The sequence below is a fragment of the Ranitomeya imitator genome, chromosome 4 (genome assembly GCF_032444005.1).
Source record: "Ranitomeya imitator isolate aRanImi1 chromosome 4, aRanImi1.pri, whole genome shotgun sequence".
NCBI lineage: Eukaryota > Metazoa > Chordata > Amphibia > Anura > Dendrobatidae > Ranitomeya > Ranitomeya imitator.
In genome coordinates, this window is record NC_091285.1 from 621,036,404 (window position 1) to 621,054,075 (window position 17,672).

A 17,672-nucleotide genomic window follows, 5' to 3' on the forward strand; every position below is an offset into this window, starting at 1 on the left:
ACACCAAAAAAAATCCTGAATTGATTGTTTTTGTTCATTCCGCCACACAAAAATTGGAGAACAAAAGCGATAAAAAAAAGCTACGTAGCCAAGTAACTGAAAATAGTACCAATTAAAAAGTCAAATCATCTGCAAAAAAACAAGCCCTAACATGACTGTTGGCAGAGATATGGAAAAATTATAGCTCTCAAAATATGGGAGATGCAATAATAATAAGTATCTTTTAGTGCGTGACAACAACCAAACATAAAAACATGGATTTTTGTGTACTCACCGTAAAATCCTTTTCTCAGAGCCACACATTAGGGGACACAGGACCATGGGTATATGCTGCTGCCACTAGGAGGCTGACACTAAGCGAATATATAAAAATGATCTCCTCCTCCTCTGTAGTATACACCTACCACTGGCTACAGCCGATCCAGTTCAGTGACAAAGTAGTAGGAGAGCAAAATCATCAAATACTGGTACAACATGTCAAACCGAAGAACAAACACAGCCGTTAGGCCAATAGGGTGGGTGCTGTGTCCCCCAATGAGTGGCTCAGAGAAAAGGAATTTACATTGAGTTCACAAAAATTCATGTTTCTCCTTCACCTCATTGGGGGACACAGGACCATGGGACGTCCTAAAGCAGTCCCTGGGTTGGGAAAACCGACATTACATACCAAACTCCACATACCAACTGTCTAGAGATGTGCTACCACCGCCTGCAGGATCCATCTGCCCAGGCCCGCATCTACTGAAGCCTGAGTGTGAATGTTGTAATGCTTTGAAAATGTGTGCAGACTGGACCAAGTCGTAGCCTTGCAAACCTGTTCCGCCGACGCCTGGTGCTGAATGTCCCAAGAATGCACCTTAATTCCTACTGGTATAGGATTGCCTCTGACACGGTAAGAATCTTGAACAACTGAGCATATCTACCTGGCTATTGCAGACTTTGAAACGGCCAGTCCCTTGCCGTGACCCACAGGAAGCACAAACAAAGCGTTGGTCTGACAGAAAGGCGCCATCCATGAGACGTACCTTCTGAGACCTCTCACCAGATCCAGAGTGTGAAAAGCCCTTTCAACCCAACGTATTGGTGTGGGGCAAAATGGGGGCAGGACAATGTCCTCGTTAAGGTGAAAGGAGGAGACCACTTTGGGCAAGAAGGAGGGGGATGGCCTGAGAACTACCTTGTCCTGGTGGAAAATTAGAAAAGGAGCTCGACAGGGCAGAGCGGCCATCTCTGAAACCCGCCTGATTGATGTCACTGCGACAAGGAAAGCGACCTTCCATGAAAGGTGGATTAGCGAAATGTCCAGCAACGGAAACCTGACCTTTGAGGGAACTAAGCGCCAGACCTGAGTCCAGACCGGACTGAAGAAACTCCAATATGGTGGGGATGGAGAAGACAAGGAGAACGACCGCGGTCTCTACACCATGTGAAAAAAAGTTTTCCAGGTGCAGTGATAGATGCTCACCGATACAGAAATCCGATCACTAATCATGGTGGAAACTATCTCTTTGCAGAACCCAGCTTGGGTTAGGACCCAGGATTCAACAGCCATGCCATTAAACACAGGACCCCGAGTTCTGGTGGCAAATCGGGCCCTTGGAGAGTAAGTCCGGACGATCTGGTAGTCACCAGTCACCAACTCTGCGTACCACGCCCCACATGGCCAGGATCACTGGGACCCCCTCTGCCTTGATCTTCCTGATGACCCTCAGGAAGGACGTTTTTTACTTACAGAAGCGCGGCACAGCCATGGGTGCGGCCTGTGCGCCCTTGTATGCTAATCTCTTCCTGGGACACTGGGGAGAGATTCCTATTTGGCGATGGGGGCGCGAGGCCGCCGACCATGTGCTTTGCTGGCTTAGTTACATTGATGATATTTTTTTTCATGTGGGCGGGGACTTCACAGCAGCTCGAGGACTTTATGCTTAGACTGAACACGAATCCATTCAACATCAGATTGACTTATCAGCATAGTTCTACTAGGATTGACATTATGGACATCACACTGGAACTCGACACAGCTCGGTGTATCCAGACTGATGTCTTTCGTAAGTCAACCTCAGTAACCCTGCCACTATCAGAGCTGTCCCGGTCGGACAGTTCCTAAGAGTAAGACGGATCTGCTCATCCGATCAGAAATTTTATAATCAAGCTGCGGATTTACAGTCCTGATTTGAAGCACGCGGATACAGCTGCAGGTGCATAAAGCGTAGATTTGATAGAGCTAGGAAAACTTGGCGTGGTGATTTGTTGTATGCAACCAAAAAACACAAAACAGGAGGTAAAAAGGATACCACCAGGTTTATTAGTACATATAACCATGAATGGCTTAATATCAGGGGTATTCTGAAGAAGCATTGGTCTATCCTGAAGACTGAGCCCGCCCTGGGGACTAGTTTAGGTGACTTTCCTGCTATGACTGCTAGAAGAGCACCTAATATTGGCAATTTGCTAGTCAGAAGTCACTATATTCCACCTATAAAAAACCATCTTTGGCACTCGGGGGCCCCACTTTGGGGTGTTTTTAGTGTGGCCACTGCCTGGCCTGCGCAAATGTCCAACGCACCTCTACTTTTGGAATCTCTGATGGCCTCAAACAGTTCCAAATTAGACAGCACATTACTTGTGGTACGAGCAATGTCATCTATTATGCCACATGCGCTTGTCCTCGGATCTACATTGGCCTCACTTCCCGGGAACTCAGAGTTAGGGTGCGTGAGCACGTTCAGGACATTTGCGCGGCCGGGGTGGTGGTCGATCCCTCTGGACTGAAGACAATCCCGCGTCACTTTAAGACCTTTCACAACTGTGACGCAGGGTCCCTTCGGGTCAGGGGGATCGAGAGCCTACACCTGGGCATCAGGGGTGGGAATTACAAAAAACTTCTGGCTCAACGAGAGTCAAGCTGGATTGTGCGCCTTAACACCATGGTACCAAACGGGTTAAATGAGGCATTAAGTTTTGCCTCGTTCTTGCGACGAATTTACCATGTCCTGGGGTTCATTAAATCGTCCCCATTTCTATACGATCATGCACCCCCATGATCTTGGTTTGGATCCTATTGTTTTTAAATACGTGTGTTCTTATTATATATTCTCTCTTTATTCTTTTCACATTTTTAGTAACATCTTATGGCACGGACCGTAACATGCCCATATATATCTACAGATGTTTCCAGTCACAATATATGCCCCTTGGATTAAATCGAGCGCATTGGCAAAGTTACACGTAATATTGAGTCACCGCACCTGCAAGAAGATTACATGTCATGAATATCGCTTAGAGACCTATAATGGTCCATGGAATATGATGATATTGGATAACCCCTTTTTCTATTGCGGCCATTGCAGTACAATGTATATGTATGTGTTTTCTTCCATAATTACCCGGCTGTGCGCGTGTGCGCTGTTTCTGCTGTCTCCTCCTCCTGCCGCGGCGTCTCTACGGCCCTTCGCACGTGTGCGGTGGCTCTCTGTCCCCGCACATGCGCGATTGTGCTCGACGCTGGCGGCCGCCGCAGGACCTGCGGTTTACAGAGCGCACGCGCTGCGGATGCCGATGTGATTGGTCGGTTCACAACATGTGACCGGCCTCAGGTGACTGTCTAGGCAAGGACCTTTTATGTCCCATTCACAGAGTTATCCCCTTGAAAAAGCTGTCCACTAAGAGGCGAAACGTGCGTTGGGGCGCTCTTGGATACAACCTGGTACCATCTACCATCTACCCCATTTACCCTGTTGACTCTTTTGGCAAGCGCTGCTCTAAATAACATACGTTCATATAGTCCACTTGGCTATTACATATGTGCACCTTATGGAGAGCTTGCTTTCTGTCACTCAGACTTTTTGTATTAATGGGGGGCTGATCGTACACATCATCCTTTTCCTCCTTTTAATATTTCTTGTATTGTATTTATGTCACTTGACAAGTTTATAATAAAGTATTCGCTTTTAACCCTTTATACTCAACTCTCCTCCTGTTTTTCCAAATAGGTGTTCTAATAGAACACCTTGAACCTGTCCTTTTCTGATACCGGAATAACCCCATCTTGACAAAGCAAATCGATGGTCCGGTAAAAGGACAGTGTCCGCGCCTTCGCTTTGGGAGGACGAGAGGGGAAGAACCTTGCTGGAGGGCAGGAAGAAAATTCTATTTTGTATCTGGAGGACACCAGGTCCCTGACCCATTCGTCGTGAACGACAGAGAACAAGGCATGACTAAACCGGAGTAGACGGCCGGCTACTCTGCTGGTGTTGACCGGATAATGCTAAGAGTCACTTAGGCGAGAATCTATGGGACCTGGTTCTCTTAGATCTGGACTGCTTAGGTCGTCTCTTCAGCGACTGGTTTGTCTTATAAGAAACCTGGGGACCTCTGTCCCCATGAGGGGAGCACCCCAATCCCCGAGTTGGCTGTAGTGGACCAACCAGGATTGCTGCGAAAGAACCGGAAACGAGACTGTTGCGGGCGGCGAAAGGGTGGCTTAACTTTCTGCTGGGGGAGGAATTTACTCGACCCAATTGTGGCGTCAGAGATAAGCTGATCCAGGATGTCCTTACAAAGCTGTTAGGCCCCTCTAGCTATGGCCCTTGAGACCAAGGTAGAGGCCAGGTACAATGCAGGAGCAGCAGCTTCAAAAGCTGACCTTGCCAGCGATTATATAAATCTATTGTTGGAATCTTTGAGAGATGCTGCATTAGAGAGCGGGAGGACCATATGGATGGGCAGTCTGGAGACTGGCGGGTCCACTGCCAGGGAAGCAGTCCAGTTAGCGGTGAGCTCAGGGGAGAAGGGATATAGGATGCCGAGACCCTTCCCTCTCTGAAAGCGTCTGGTCGGGTTCACCCTTTCCCTGGCAAGTACCTCCACATATTCACTGTGTGGGGCAAAGACCTTGGAAGTTGGTTTTGACCGTCTAAACGAAACCGCCTAATATACGGGTTCTGTAGAGTTATCCGTGATGCCTACGGTCTGGTGACCGCAACAAGACGACTCTGTACCATATCTCTCCTGTTAGAGGCCTGTACTGAATCCAAGTCTGAGTCATCCTCTGAAAAATGGAGGGCGAGATGGAGCGGGAAAAAGGACTTAGAATGGTGCTCCTGTCTGGATCTCTTGCAGTCTGTGTTGAAAAGGGGTCGGACGGAGAATCCTGTGACCCACTGGCAACTGCGGGAGCTGGAAGGGACAATCTGCCAAGCACGGACACCAGGGTCTGCGAACCCTGGTGAGGTCCGCCACAGACTGCGACAGAAAGGAAAACCGCCCAGGGATAGGGGTCTCGGGCTCACCCGGGGTAGGAAGGGACTCCTGGGCGATGGGAACAGTGGAGATGCTGCAGCCCTGACAGAGGGAAGAGAACCTAACATTTCCCAGAGAGCACACAAAGTGTCTGACAGGAGTAAAGGAGGAAGAGGGAGCAGGAGGACAATAACGCTCCCCTTTAGGATTAGGCATGGTAAGCAGACCTACTAAAGAATGCCAGAAGGTTAGGGGAACAGGAGAGATGCAGAGAGGAGTGCCAGACTGCTAAGCAGCGCTACTCACAGCAGGTATAGTGTCCTGTAGTCTGCTCCCAGGCTGTAGCTGCGACAGGCATCAGGGCACAGGTCCAGGGCACCAGCAGGAAGATAAAGGTGGGGAACCCGGCCGGAGAAGACGCACGCTGGTGGGAAAAGACCCGCTCTCAGAAGTCGGAAGGGGGGGCGGGAATAGCCACCGGGTCCGGAGGAGAATGCTCCCCAGAAAGATGGCGGCGATCCCAGGCCGATTGAGGTGGCTGGGAGTTGTGGGCGGAGCTAGCCGTCCTGCACAAGAATGGGTACAGAGAGTCGGGCGGGAAAAAAGCCCGCCCGGATGTTAAGGACGGGGGGGCGGAGCCAGCGCTGTAACTAGGCCCGAGAAAAGCCGGGACCTAGATTTGCGGCAAGTGACTGCCGAGCATGGGGGATGGGGGGGGGACGCGGAGGCCTCAAAACGCAGCGGTGGGATACCCGCTGCCCCCACTACCACCGGAAAAGGCAGGGAAAGCTCCCGAAGTTAAAAACCTCTGTAAAGTTACAGAACGGGTGGCTTAAGGGTTGCCGCAGGTATGAAAGAAATAAAGGATCTTTCTTATTATCTCCTCATCTTCTTCCTGACTTCGCCAGAACCTGGGGAGAAAGAAAAGTACCTCCCCGTCCAGCATGGATCAGACGTCCAAAATCATGTGATGCGGGACGTCCTCGTCTCCTCAGACCGACAGGCTCTGGTGGGCGAGTGGGTGGGAGACTGAGGCAGGACCAGGTCCGGATCACCTGAACACGCTTCTGTGTTAAGGGCTGGGGTCCTGCCAACTAGACGTATGAGGATACGGGGTGGCACTACACGCCTTACTCATAGTCTCTTTGTGGGGTACAGGAGTGACTGTTCACCCTGTATCCCTCCGTGGTACCTGAAAAGGAACGACGTACATTGAGGTAGATAAGGGTCTAATGAAAGACCTGTGTTCACCTCCTACTGACACTAAGCTAAACTGGATATCCTACTTCCTGTCGGTGGGGTATAGACTGCAGAGGAGGAGCTAACTTTATCTGCATAGTGTCAGCAGCCTACACCATGGTTCCTGTGTCCCCCAATGAGGCGACAGAAAAAAGATGATTTCTCAGCAAAACACATCTGATGTGAGCCACACAGGTAGGACTGTTTTCAGCAGTCTATATCCTGTATGCCCATATTAATAATTTAGAAAGCTCAAAACTATTGTTCTTGGAAGCACATCGTCCTGTATAAAGCACACCATCCTGTGTAAGCAGGACACGTTCTGCTGAGAACCATGGCAGCTTAGGCATGCTGAATAATCTATTACAGATCGTTCATGGCGCATTATTTACCGTAGTCTAAACTAAACGGATCAGATCCCAGGACAAAAGAAAGTAGCAAATAAAGATTTTAAAAAGAATGAAAAAAAAATTAAATATATATACATACAGTGGCAGCATGGTGGCGCAGTGGTTAGCACAGCAGCCTTGCAGCGCTGGAGTCCTGGGTTCAAGCCCCACTAAGGACAACATCTGCAAAGAGTTTGTATGTTCTCTCCGTGTTTGCGTGGGTTTCCTCCGGGTACTCCGGTTTCCTCCCACATTCCAAAGACATACTGATAGGGAATTTAGACTGTGAGCCCCAATGGGGACAGCGATGAAAATGTGTGCAAACTGTAAAGCGCTGCGTAATGTTAGCGCTATATAAATAAAAATAAAATAAAAAATAAATAAATACAGTACAGATCAAAAGTTTGGACACCTTCTCATTTAAAGATTTTTCTGTATGAAAATTGTAAATTCACACTGAAGGCATCAACACTATGAATTAACACATGTGGAATTATATACTTAACCCCTTAGTGACAGAGCCAATTTGGTACTTAATGACCAGGCCAATTTTTGCAATTCTGACCACTGTCACTTTATGAGGTTATAACTCTGGAACGCTTCAACGGATCCCGCTGATTCTGAGACTGTTTTTTCGTGACATATTGTACTTCATGTTAGTGGTAACATTTCTTCGATATTACTTGCGATTATTTATGAAAAAAACGGAAATATGGCGAAAATTTTTAAAATTTTGCAATTTTCAAACTTTGTATTTTTATGCCCTTAAATCAGAGAGATATGTCACGAAAAATAGTTAATAAATAACATTTCCCACATGTCTACTTTACATCAGCACAATTTTGGAAACAAAATTTTTTTTTGTTAGGGAGTTAAGGGTTAAAAGTTGACCAGCAATTTCTCATTTTTACAACACCATTTTTTTTTTTAGGGACCACATCACATTTGAGGTCATTTTGAGGGGTCTATATGATAGAAAATAATGAAGTGTGACACCATTCTAAAAACTGCACCCCTCAAGGTTCTCAAAACCACATTCAAGAAGTTTATTAACCCTTTAAAAAACTATAGGGAGAAAAATACTTTATCTAAAAAACTAATTAAAGCTGCCAAAAAGGAAACAGAGAAGCACATTGCTAAGGAGAGTAAAACTAATCCCAAACTGTTCTTCAACTATATCAATAGTAAAAGAATAAAAACTGAAAATGTAGGCCCCTTAAAAAATAGTGAGGAAAGAATGGTTGTAGATGACGAGGAAAAAGCTAACATATTAAACACCTTCTTCTCCACGGTATTCACGGTGGAAAATGAAATGCTAGGTGAAATCCCAAGAAACAATGAAAACCCTATATTAAGGGTCACCAATCTAACCCAAGAAGAGGTGCGAAACCGGCTAAATAAGATTAAAATAGATAAATCTCCGGGTCCGGATGGCATACACCCACGAGTACTAAGAGAACTAAGTAATGTAATAGATAAACCATTATTTCTTATTTTTAGTGACTCTATAGCGACAGGGTCTGTTCCGCAGGACTGGCGCATAGCAAATGTGGTGCCAATATTCAAAAAGGGCTCTAAAAGTGAACCTGGAAATTATAGGCCATTAAGTCTAACCTCTATTGTTGGTAAAATATTTGAAGGGTTTCTGAGGGATGTTATTCTGGATTATCTCAATGAGAATAACTGTTTAACTCCATATCAGCATGGGTTTATGAGAAATCGCTCCTGTCAAACCAATCTAATCAGTTTTTATGAAGAGGTAAGCTATAGGCTGGACCACGGTGAGTCATTGGACGTGGTATATCTCGATTTTTCCAAAGCGTTTGATACCGTGCCGCACAAGAGGTTGGTACACAAAATGAGAATGCTTGGTCTGGGGGAAAATGTGTGTAAATGGGTTAGTAACTGGCTTAGTGATAGAAAGCAGAGGGTGGTTATAAATGGTATAGCCTCTAACTGGGTCGCTGTGACCAGTGGGGTACCGCAGGGGTCAGTATTGGGACCTGTTCTCTTCAACATATTCATTAATGATCTGGTAGAAGGTTTACACAGTAAAATATCGATATTTGCAGATGATACAAAACTATGTAAAGCAGTTAATACAAGAGAAGATAGTATTCTGCTACAGATGGATCTGGATAAGTTGGAAACTTGGGCTGAAAGGTGGCAGATGAGGTTTAACAATGATAAATGTAAGGTTATACACATGGGAAGAGGGAATCAATATCACCATTACACACTGAACGGGAAACCACTGGGTAAATCTGACAGGGAGAAGGACTTGGGGATCCTAGTTAATGATAAACTTACCTGGAGCAGCCAGTGCCAGGCAGCAGCTGCCAAGGCAAACAGGATCATGGGGTGCATTAAAAGAGGTCTGGATACACATGATGAGAGCATTATACTGCCTCTGTACAAATCCCTAGTTAGACCGCACATGGAGTACTGTGTCCAGTTTTGGGCACCGGTGCTCAGGAAGGATATAATGGAACTAGAGAGAGTACAAAGGAGGGCAACAAAATTAATAAAGGGGATGGGAGAACTACAATACCCAGATAGATTAGCGAAATTAGGATTATTTAGTCTAGAAAAAAGACGACTGAGGGGCGATCTAATAACCATGTATAAGTATATAAGGGGACAATACAAATATCTCGCTGAGGATCTGTTTATACCAAGGAAGGTGACGGGCACAAGGGGGCATTCTTTGCGTCTGGAGGAGAGAAGGTTTTTCCACCAACATAGAAGAGGATTCTTTACTGTTAGGGCAGTGAGAATCTGGAATTGCTTGCCTGAGGAGGTGGTGATGGCAAACTCAGTCGAGGGGTTCAAGAGAGGCCTGGATGTCTTCCTGGAGCAGAACAATATTGTATCATACAATTATTAGGTTCTGTAGAAGGACGTAGATCTGGGTATTTATTATGATGGAATATAGGCTGAACTGGATGGACAAATGTCTTTTTTCGGCCTTACTAACTATGTTACTATGTTACTTTACGTGCTTCACAGGAACTGAAACAATGTGGAAGGAAAAAATGAACATTTAACTTTTTTTTGCAAACATCTTAATTCAGAACCATTTTTTTTTATTTTTACAAGTGTAAAAACAGAAATGTAACCATAAATTTTGTTATGCAATTTCTCCTGAATACGCCAATACCCCATATGTGGGGGTAAACCACTTTTTGGGCGCACCGCAGAACTTAGAAGTGAAGGAGCGCCGTTTGACTTTTTCAATGCAGAATTGGCTGGAATTGAGATCGGACGCCATGTCACGTTTAGAGAGCCCCTGATGTGCCTAAACAGTGGAAACTCCCCACAAGTGACACCATTTTGGAAACTAAACCCCTTAAGGAACTTATCTAGATGTGTGGTGAGCACTTTGAACCCCCAAGTGCTTCACAGAAGTTTATAACGTAGAGCCGTGAAAATAAAAAATCGCTTTTGTTTACACAAAAATGATCTTTTTGCCCACAAATTTTTATTTCACAAGGGTAACAGGAGAAATTAGACCACTAATGGGAGCATGGGAGAGCTCGGAAGGGAAGGAGCGCAGTTTGACTTTTCAATGCAAAATTGACAGAAATTGAGATGGGACGCCATGTTGCGTTTGGAGAGCCACTGATGTGCCTAAACATTGAAACCCCCCACAAGTGACACCATTTTGGAAAGTAGACCCCCTAAGGAACTTATCTAGAGGTGTGGTGAGCACTTTGACCCACCAAGTGCTTCACAGAAGTTTATAATGCAGAACCGTAAAATTAAAAAATCATTTTTTCACAAAAATTATATTTTTGCCCCCAATTTTTTATTTTTCCAAGGGTAAGAGAAGAAATTGGACCTCAAAAGTTGTTGTGCAATTTCTCCTGAGTACGTCGATACCCAATGTGTGGGGGTAAACCACTGTTTGGGCGCACCGCAGAGCTTGGAAGAGAAAGAGTGCCGTTTTACTTTTTCAATGTAGAATTGGCTGGAATTGAGATCGGACGCCATGTCGCGTTTGGAGAGCCCCTGATGTGCCTAAACAGTGGAAACCCCGCACAAGTGACCCCATTTTGGAAACTAGACCCCCCATGGAACTTATCTAGACGTGTGGTGAGAACCTTGAATGCCCAAGTGCTTCACAGAAGTTTATAATGCAGAGCCGTGAAAATAAAAAATATTTTTTTTTCCACAAAAAAGATTTTTTAGCCCCCAAGTTTTTATTTTCACAAGGGTAACAAGAGAAATTGGACCCCAAAAGTTGTTGTCCAATTTGTCCTGAGTATGCTGGTACCCCATATGTGGGGGTAACCCACTGTTTGGGCGCACGGCAGAGCTCAGAAGGGAGGGAGCACCATTTGACTTTTTGAGCGCAAAATTGGCTGTCGTGTTTGGAGACCCCCTGATGTACCTAAACAGTGGAAACCCCCCAATTCTAGCTCCAACCCTAACCCCAACACACCCCTAACCCTAATCCCAACCTGATCCATAATCCTAATCACTAACCCTAACCATAATCACAACCCTTACCCCAAAACAACCCTAATGTCAACCCTAACCATAACCCTAATCAAAACCCTAAATCCAACACACCCCTAATCCTAATCTCAACCCTAACCTCAAACCTAACCCTAATCCCAATACACCCCTAACCTTAACCCTAATCCCAAACCTAACCCTAATCCCAAGCGTAACCCTAATGCCAACCCTAACCCTAATACCAACCCTAATCCAAACCCTAACCCTAATCCCAGCTCTAACCCTAACTTTAGCCCCAACCCTAGCCCTAACTTTAGCCCCAACCCTAAGGCTACTTTCACACTTGCGTCGTTTGGCATTCCGTCGCAATCCGTCGTTTTGGACAAGAAACGGATCCTGCAAATGTGCCCGCAGGATGCGTTTTTTGCCCATAGACTTGTATTGCCGACGGATCGTGACGGATGGCCACACGTCGCGTCCGTCGTGCACTGGATCAGTTGTGTTTTGGCGGACCGTCGGCACAAAAAAACGTTCAATGAAACTTTTTTTGTACGTCGCATCCGCCATTTCTGACCGCGCATGCGTGGCCGTAACTCCGCCCCCTCCTCCCCAGGACAGAGATTGGGCAGCGGATGCGTTGAAAAACTACAGCTGCTGCCCACGTTGTGCACAATTTTCACAACGTGCGTCGGTATGTCGGGCCGACGCATTGCGACGGCCCCGTACTGACGTAAGTGTGAAAGAAGCCTAACCCTAAATTTAGCCCCAACCCTAACCCTAAATTTAGCCCCAACCCTAACCCTAAATTTAGCCCCAACCCTACCCTACCCCTAACCCTAACCCCAACTGCTGTTCTCCTGCCGGCCGGCAGATGGAGACAGATGGCGGGCGCACTGCGCATGCGCCCACCATTTTCTTCTGCCGGCGGCCAGGAGGAGCAGCAAGAGGATCCAGGGACACAGGTGAGTATTGTAGGGTCCCCGAATCCCCCTATTTCTCTGTCCTCTGATGTGCGATCACATTTTTTTTACTTTTTTTTTTTTGCGATCGCCGGTAAATAGTTAATTACCGGCGATCGCAAAACAGGGGTCGGTAAAACCGACCCCGATCATGCTCTTTGGGGTCTCGGCTACCCCCGGCAGCCGAGACCCCAAAGATTCTCGCGGGGCCGGCCGGCGGGCGCACTGCGCATGCGCCCGCCATTTTGAAGATGGCGGCGCCCACCGGGAGACACGAGGAGCATCGGGGGAGCTAGGTAAGTATTGGGGGGCTACCTGGGACCCCTTTTCTCTGTCCTCCGATGTGCGATCACATCGGAGGACAGAGAAATTAAAAAGAGATCGCGTTTTTTTTTTTTTTTGCGATCGCCGGTAAACGGTTAATTACCGGCAATCGCAAATGCGGGGTGGGTTAAAAAACCCCCGAATCATGTTCTCTGGGGTCTCGGCTACCCCCGGCAGCCGAGACCCCGGAGAAAATCGGCCTCTGGGGGGCGCTATTCACTTTTTCCACAGCGCCGTTAATTAACGGCGCTGTGGTTTAAGTACCCTTAGCGGGCGCCGTTAAAAGGCGTATCGGCGGTCGCTAAGGGGTTAACAAAAAAGTGTGAAACAACTGAAAATATGTCTTATATTCTAGGTTCTTCAAAGTAGCCACCTTTTGCTTTGATGACTGCTTTGCACACTCCTGGCATTCTCTTGATGAGCTTCAAGAGGTAGTCACCGGAAATGGTCTTCCAACAATCTTGAAGGAGTTTCCAGAGATGCTTATCACTTATTGGCCCTTTTGCCTTCACTCTGAGGTCAAGCTCACCCCAAATCATTTTGATTGGGTTCAGGTCTGGTGACTGGAGGCCAGGTCATCTGGCGTAGCACCCCATCACTCTCCTTCTTGGTCAAATAGCCCTTACACAGACTGGAGGAGTGTTTGGTGTTATTGTCCTGTTGAAATAGCATGCCGCTGCAAGATGCTGTGGTAGCCATGCTGGTTCAGTATGCCTTCAATTTTAAATAAATCCCCAACAGTGTCACCAGCAAAGCACCCCCACACCATCACATCTCCTCCTCCATGCTTCACGGTGGGAACCAGGCATGTAGACTCCATCCGTTCACCTTTTCTGCGTCGCACAAAGACACGGTGGTTGGAACCAAAGATCTCAAACTTGGCCTCATCAGACCAAAGAACAGATTTCCACTGGTCCAATGTCCATTCCTTGTGTTCTTTAGCCCAAACAAGTCTCTTCTGCTTGCTGCCTGTCCTTAGCAGTGGTTTCCTAGCAGCTATTTTACCATGAAGGCCTGCTGCACAAAGTCTCCTCTTAAAGGGACACTGTCACCTGAATTTGGAGGGAACAATCTTCAGCCATGGAGGCGGGGTTTTTGTGTTTTTGATTCACCCTTTCCTTACCCGCTGGCTGCATGCTGGCTGCAATATTGGATTGAAGTTCATTTTCTGTACTCCGTAGTACATGCCTGCAGAAGGTGCAATCTTGCCTTGCGCAGGCGTGTACTATGGAGGACAGAGAATGAACTTCAATCCAATATTGCAGCCAGCATGCAGCCAGCGGGTAAGGAAAGGGTGAATCAAACACCCAAAAACCCCGCGTCCATGGCTGAAGATTGTTCCCTCCAAATTCAGGTGACAGTGTCCCTTTAACAGTTGTTGTAGAGATGTGTCTGCTGCTAGAACTCTGTGTGGCATTGACCTGGTCTCTAAGGCTACTTTCACATTTCCGTCGGTACGGGGCCATCGCAAACAGTCGGCCCGACGGACGTTGTGCAAAATAGTGCACAACGTGGGCAGCGGATGCAGTTTTCAGACGCATCGGCTGCCCATTATGAGTTCCGGGAAGGGGGCGGAGTTTCGGCCATGCATGCGCGGTCGAAAATGGCAGACGCGTCGCACAAAAAACGTTACATTGAACTTTTTTTTTTGTGACGACGGTCCACCAATTACCGATGCATCCAGTGCACAGCGTATGGAACGTGTGTCCATACGTCGCGATGCGTCGGTAATACAAGTCTATGTGCAAAAAAACGCATCCTGCGGGCAACTTTGCAGGATGCGTTTTTTTGCACAGAACGATGCATTGCAATGTCTTTATAAAGATGGAAGTGTGAAAGTAGCCTTATCTGAGCTGCTGTTATCCTGCGATTTCTTTGGCTGGTGACTCGGATAAACTTATTCTCAGAAGCAGAGGTGACTCTTCGTCTTCCTTTCCTGGGGCGGTCCTCATGGGAGACAGTTTCTTTGTAGCGCTTGATGGTTTCTGCCACTGCACTTGGGACACTTTCAAAGTTTTCCCAATTTTTCAGACTGACTGACCTTCATTTCTTAAAGTAATGATGGCCTCTCTTATGTCTTTACTTAGAATTTGTATTATGGCAAGAAAAAAAAAGCAGCTAACAGTGTATTCAGTAGGACTATCAGCTGTGTATCCACCAGACTTCTGCACAACACAACTGATGGTCCCAACCCCATTTATAAGGCAAAAAATCCCACTTATTAAACCTGACAGAGCACACCTGTGAAGTGAAAACCATTCCCTGTGACCACCTCTTGAAGCTCATCAAGAGAATGCCAAGAGTGCGCAAAGCAGTCATCAAAGCAAAACATTTATATTGTGAGCCCCAACGAGGACAGCAACGATAATGTGTGCAACCTGTAAAGCGCTGCGGAATATGTTAGCGCTATATAAAATAGGGATTTTTGTGTGTACTCACCGTAAAATCCTTTTCTCCGAGCCACTCATTGGGGGACACAGGACCATGGGTTATGCTGCTGTCACTAGGAGGCTGACACTAAGCTGAGACAAAAAAAGGTTAGCTCCTCCCCTGCAGTATACACCCTCATGCTGGCTTCCAGAGACCCAGTTCAGTGCAAAAGCAGTAGGATAATACCAACAATATAACAAGTAACATTAGAATATAACATGTCAAACAAACAGTCAAAGACCAAAAAAGGTAACGAGCCGTAAGGCTACCAGGGTGGGTGCTGTGTCCCCCAATGAGTGGCTCGGAGAAAAGGATTTTACGGTGAGTACACACAAAAATCCCTATTTCTCCTTCGCCTCATTGGGGGACACAGGACCATGGGATGTCCCAAAGCAGTCCCTGGGAGGGAAACAATACAACCAAATAACTCCGTGTACCATCTGACTACAAATGCGCAACGGCCGCCTGCAGGATACGCCTGCCAAGGGCCGCGTCCGCAGAGGAGTGAATGTGGACATTGTAATGCTTTGCGAAGGTATGAAGGCTGGACCACGTTGCGGCCTTGCAAACCTGCCCCGCTGTTGCCTGGTGCCGGATGGCCCAGGAAGCACCCATCGACCGAGTGGAGTGTGCTCTAATCCCCGCCGGGATAGGACTGCCCCTGACCCGATAGGATTCCTGGATAGCAGATCGGATCCATCTGGCTATCGTGGATTTTGACGCAGCCAAACCCTTTCAGTGACCCTCCGGGAGCACGAAAAGGGCGTCCGATTTTCTGAAATGCGCCGTTCTGGAAATGTACCTCCTGAGGGCCCGTACCACGTCCAGAGTATGGAGAGCCTTCTCGACCCTATGTTTGGGCTGCGGGCAAAAGGAGGGAAGAATGATGTCCTCGTTAAGGTGGAAAGATGAGACCACCTTCGGAAGAAACGCCGGGGAAGGGCGTAGGACTACCTTGTCCTGATGAAAGGCAAGGAAAGGTGCCCGGTAGGATAAAGCGGCGAGCTCTGAAACCCTTCTGATGGACGTCACCGCTACCAGGGAGGCAACCTTTCAAGAGAGGACAGAGAGCGGAACGTCTTGAAGGGGTTCGAACGGAGGTTCCTGAAGAACCCCCAGGACCAAGTTGAGATCCCAGGTCTCCAACGGCATCCTGTAGGGAGGAACCACATTGGAGACTCCCTGGATGAAAGTCTTGACCTGAAGGTTGGTGGCGATCCTACGCTGGAACAGCACGGATAACGCTGAGATCTGACCTTTGAGAGAACTCAGGGCCAAACCGGAATCCAGACCAGACTGAAGGAAATTCAGGATACAAGGGATAGAGAAAACGAGCAGAGAGTGCCCTCGGAGCCTGCACCATGAGAAGAAGGTTTTCCAGACGCGGTGGTAGATGGAGGCGGAAGACGCCTTGCGAGCACTTAACATGGTGGGAATGACCTGCTGAGAGAAACCGGCACGAGTTAGAATCCAGGTTTCAACAGCCACGCCGTTAACAGCATGAGGGTGTATACTGCAGGGGAGGAGCTAATCTTTTTTTGTTTCAGCTTAGTGTCAGCCTCCTAGTGACAGCAGCATAACCCATGGTCCTGTGTCCCCCAATGAGGCGAAGGAGAAAATAAAGATTATTATTATAGCAAAAGGTGGCTACCTTGAAGACCCTAGAATATAATTTCAGTTGTTTCACACTTTTTTGTTAAGTATATAATTCCACATGTGTTAATTCATAGTTTTGATGCCTTCAGTGTGAATAGTCATGAAAATACAGAAAAATCTTTAAATGAGAAGGTGTGTCCAAACTTTTGGTCTGTACTATATATATATATTTTTTTTAAATTTTCTTATCATTGGGGAATACAGCAAAGGAATTTTGGTGAATACAAAAATCCAAATCACATATGTAATGATCCTAAACAAGACAATGTAAAGCAAATCATTATATAAAACTAACCTTGGCCAAGCAAGAGAGCTGGGACTGCCAGAATCTGTGTCTCCGTGATGTGGGAAATATGGAATTTGTGGGTCCTGATGGGGCAATAAGAATGAGTGGGGAACCTGGAAGCTTGCTCTATTTAGAAAGGAGACAACAAAAAAAATGTCATAATATACCATATTTACCACAAAAGAATCCAACAATAGAAAAGGAAAATACACAGCAGCAAGTTAACTTACAGGTTTGTTATGAGACAACACTCCAACTGCAGGGTCCCATGGTCTCTTCAACAGCAAAGATAATGCTTCTGCGCTAGCGCCTCCTGCCCTAACAGTGGAGGCCAGGAGCATGCGGTCAATAAGAGCAGGGATCTGAAGGGTATACAAAAGGACAAAATAAACAGCACACGCTCACAAACCACCATTGTTTTACAAATGTCCTACTACATAGGAAAACACAACAATGGACAGTTTTTAAGTCGACAGCCAACAAATCAGTTACCTTTCCTTTCAATGTCTGCAATGCATCAAGATAAGCGGCTAGTAAGGGCAAGCTCAGAGTTTCCACGAGGGTAGTATGCAGCCACTGAACCAATTTTGTATCCCAACCTACTGAGGCCAAAGATTGTCGTACACGGCGAGCACATTTATCCACAGCAATCCTTCTAAGTACTGGCTCATTAACTGCCTGTAAAGT

The 17,672-nt window shown here is 46.8% G+C and overlaps 1 protein-coding gene across 4 annotated transcripts in view; it reads right to left on the reverse strand.

Annotated features, from left to right (window-relative positions):
* KANSL3 (KAT8 regulatory NSL complex subunit 3) overlaps positions 1-17,672 on the reverse strand; it is a 170,791-nt gene that overhangs the window by 131,018 nt on the left and 22,101 nt on the right. For all 4 annotated transcript variants that reach the window (XM_069766622.1, XM_069766621.1, XM_069766620.1 and 1 more), the window contains exons 5-7: positions 17,478-17,663; positions 17,216-17,347; positions 16,995-17,111 (exon numbers count right to left, since the gene is read on the reverse strand). In XM_069766622.1, the coding sequence (XP_069622723.1) occupies positions 16,995-17,111; positions 17,216-17,347; positions 17,478-17,663 (435 nt within the window). The remainder of the gene's footprint in view (positions 1-16,994; positions 17,112-17,215; positions 17,348-17,477; positions 17,664-17,672) is intronic.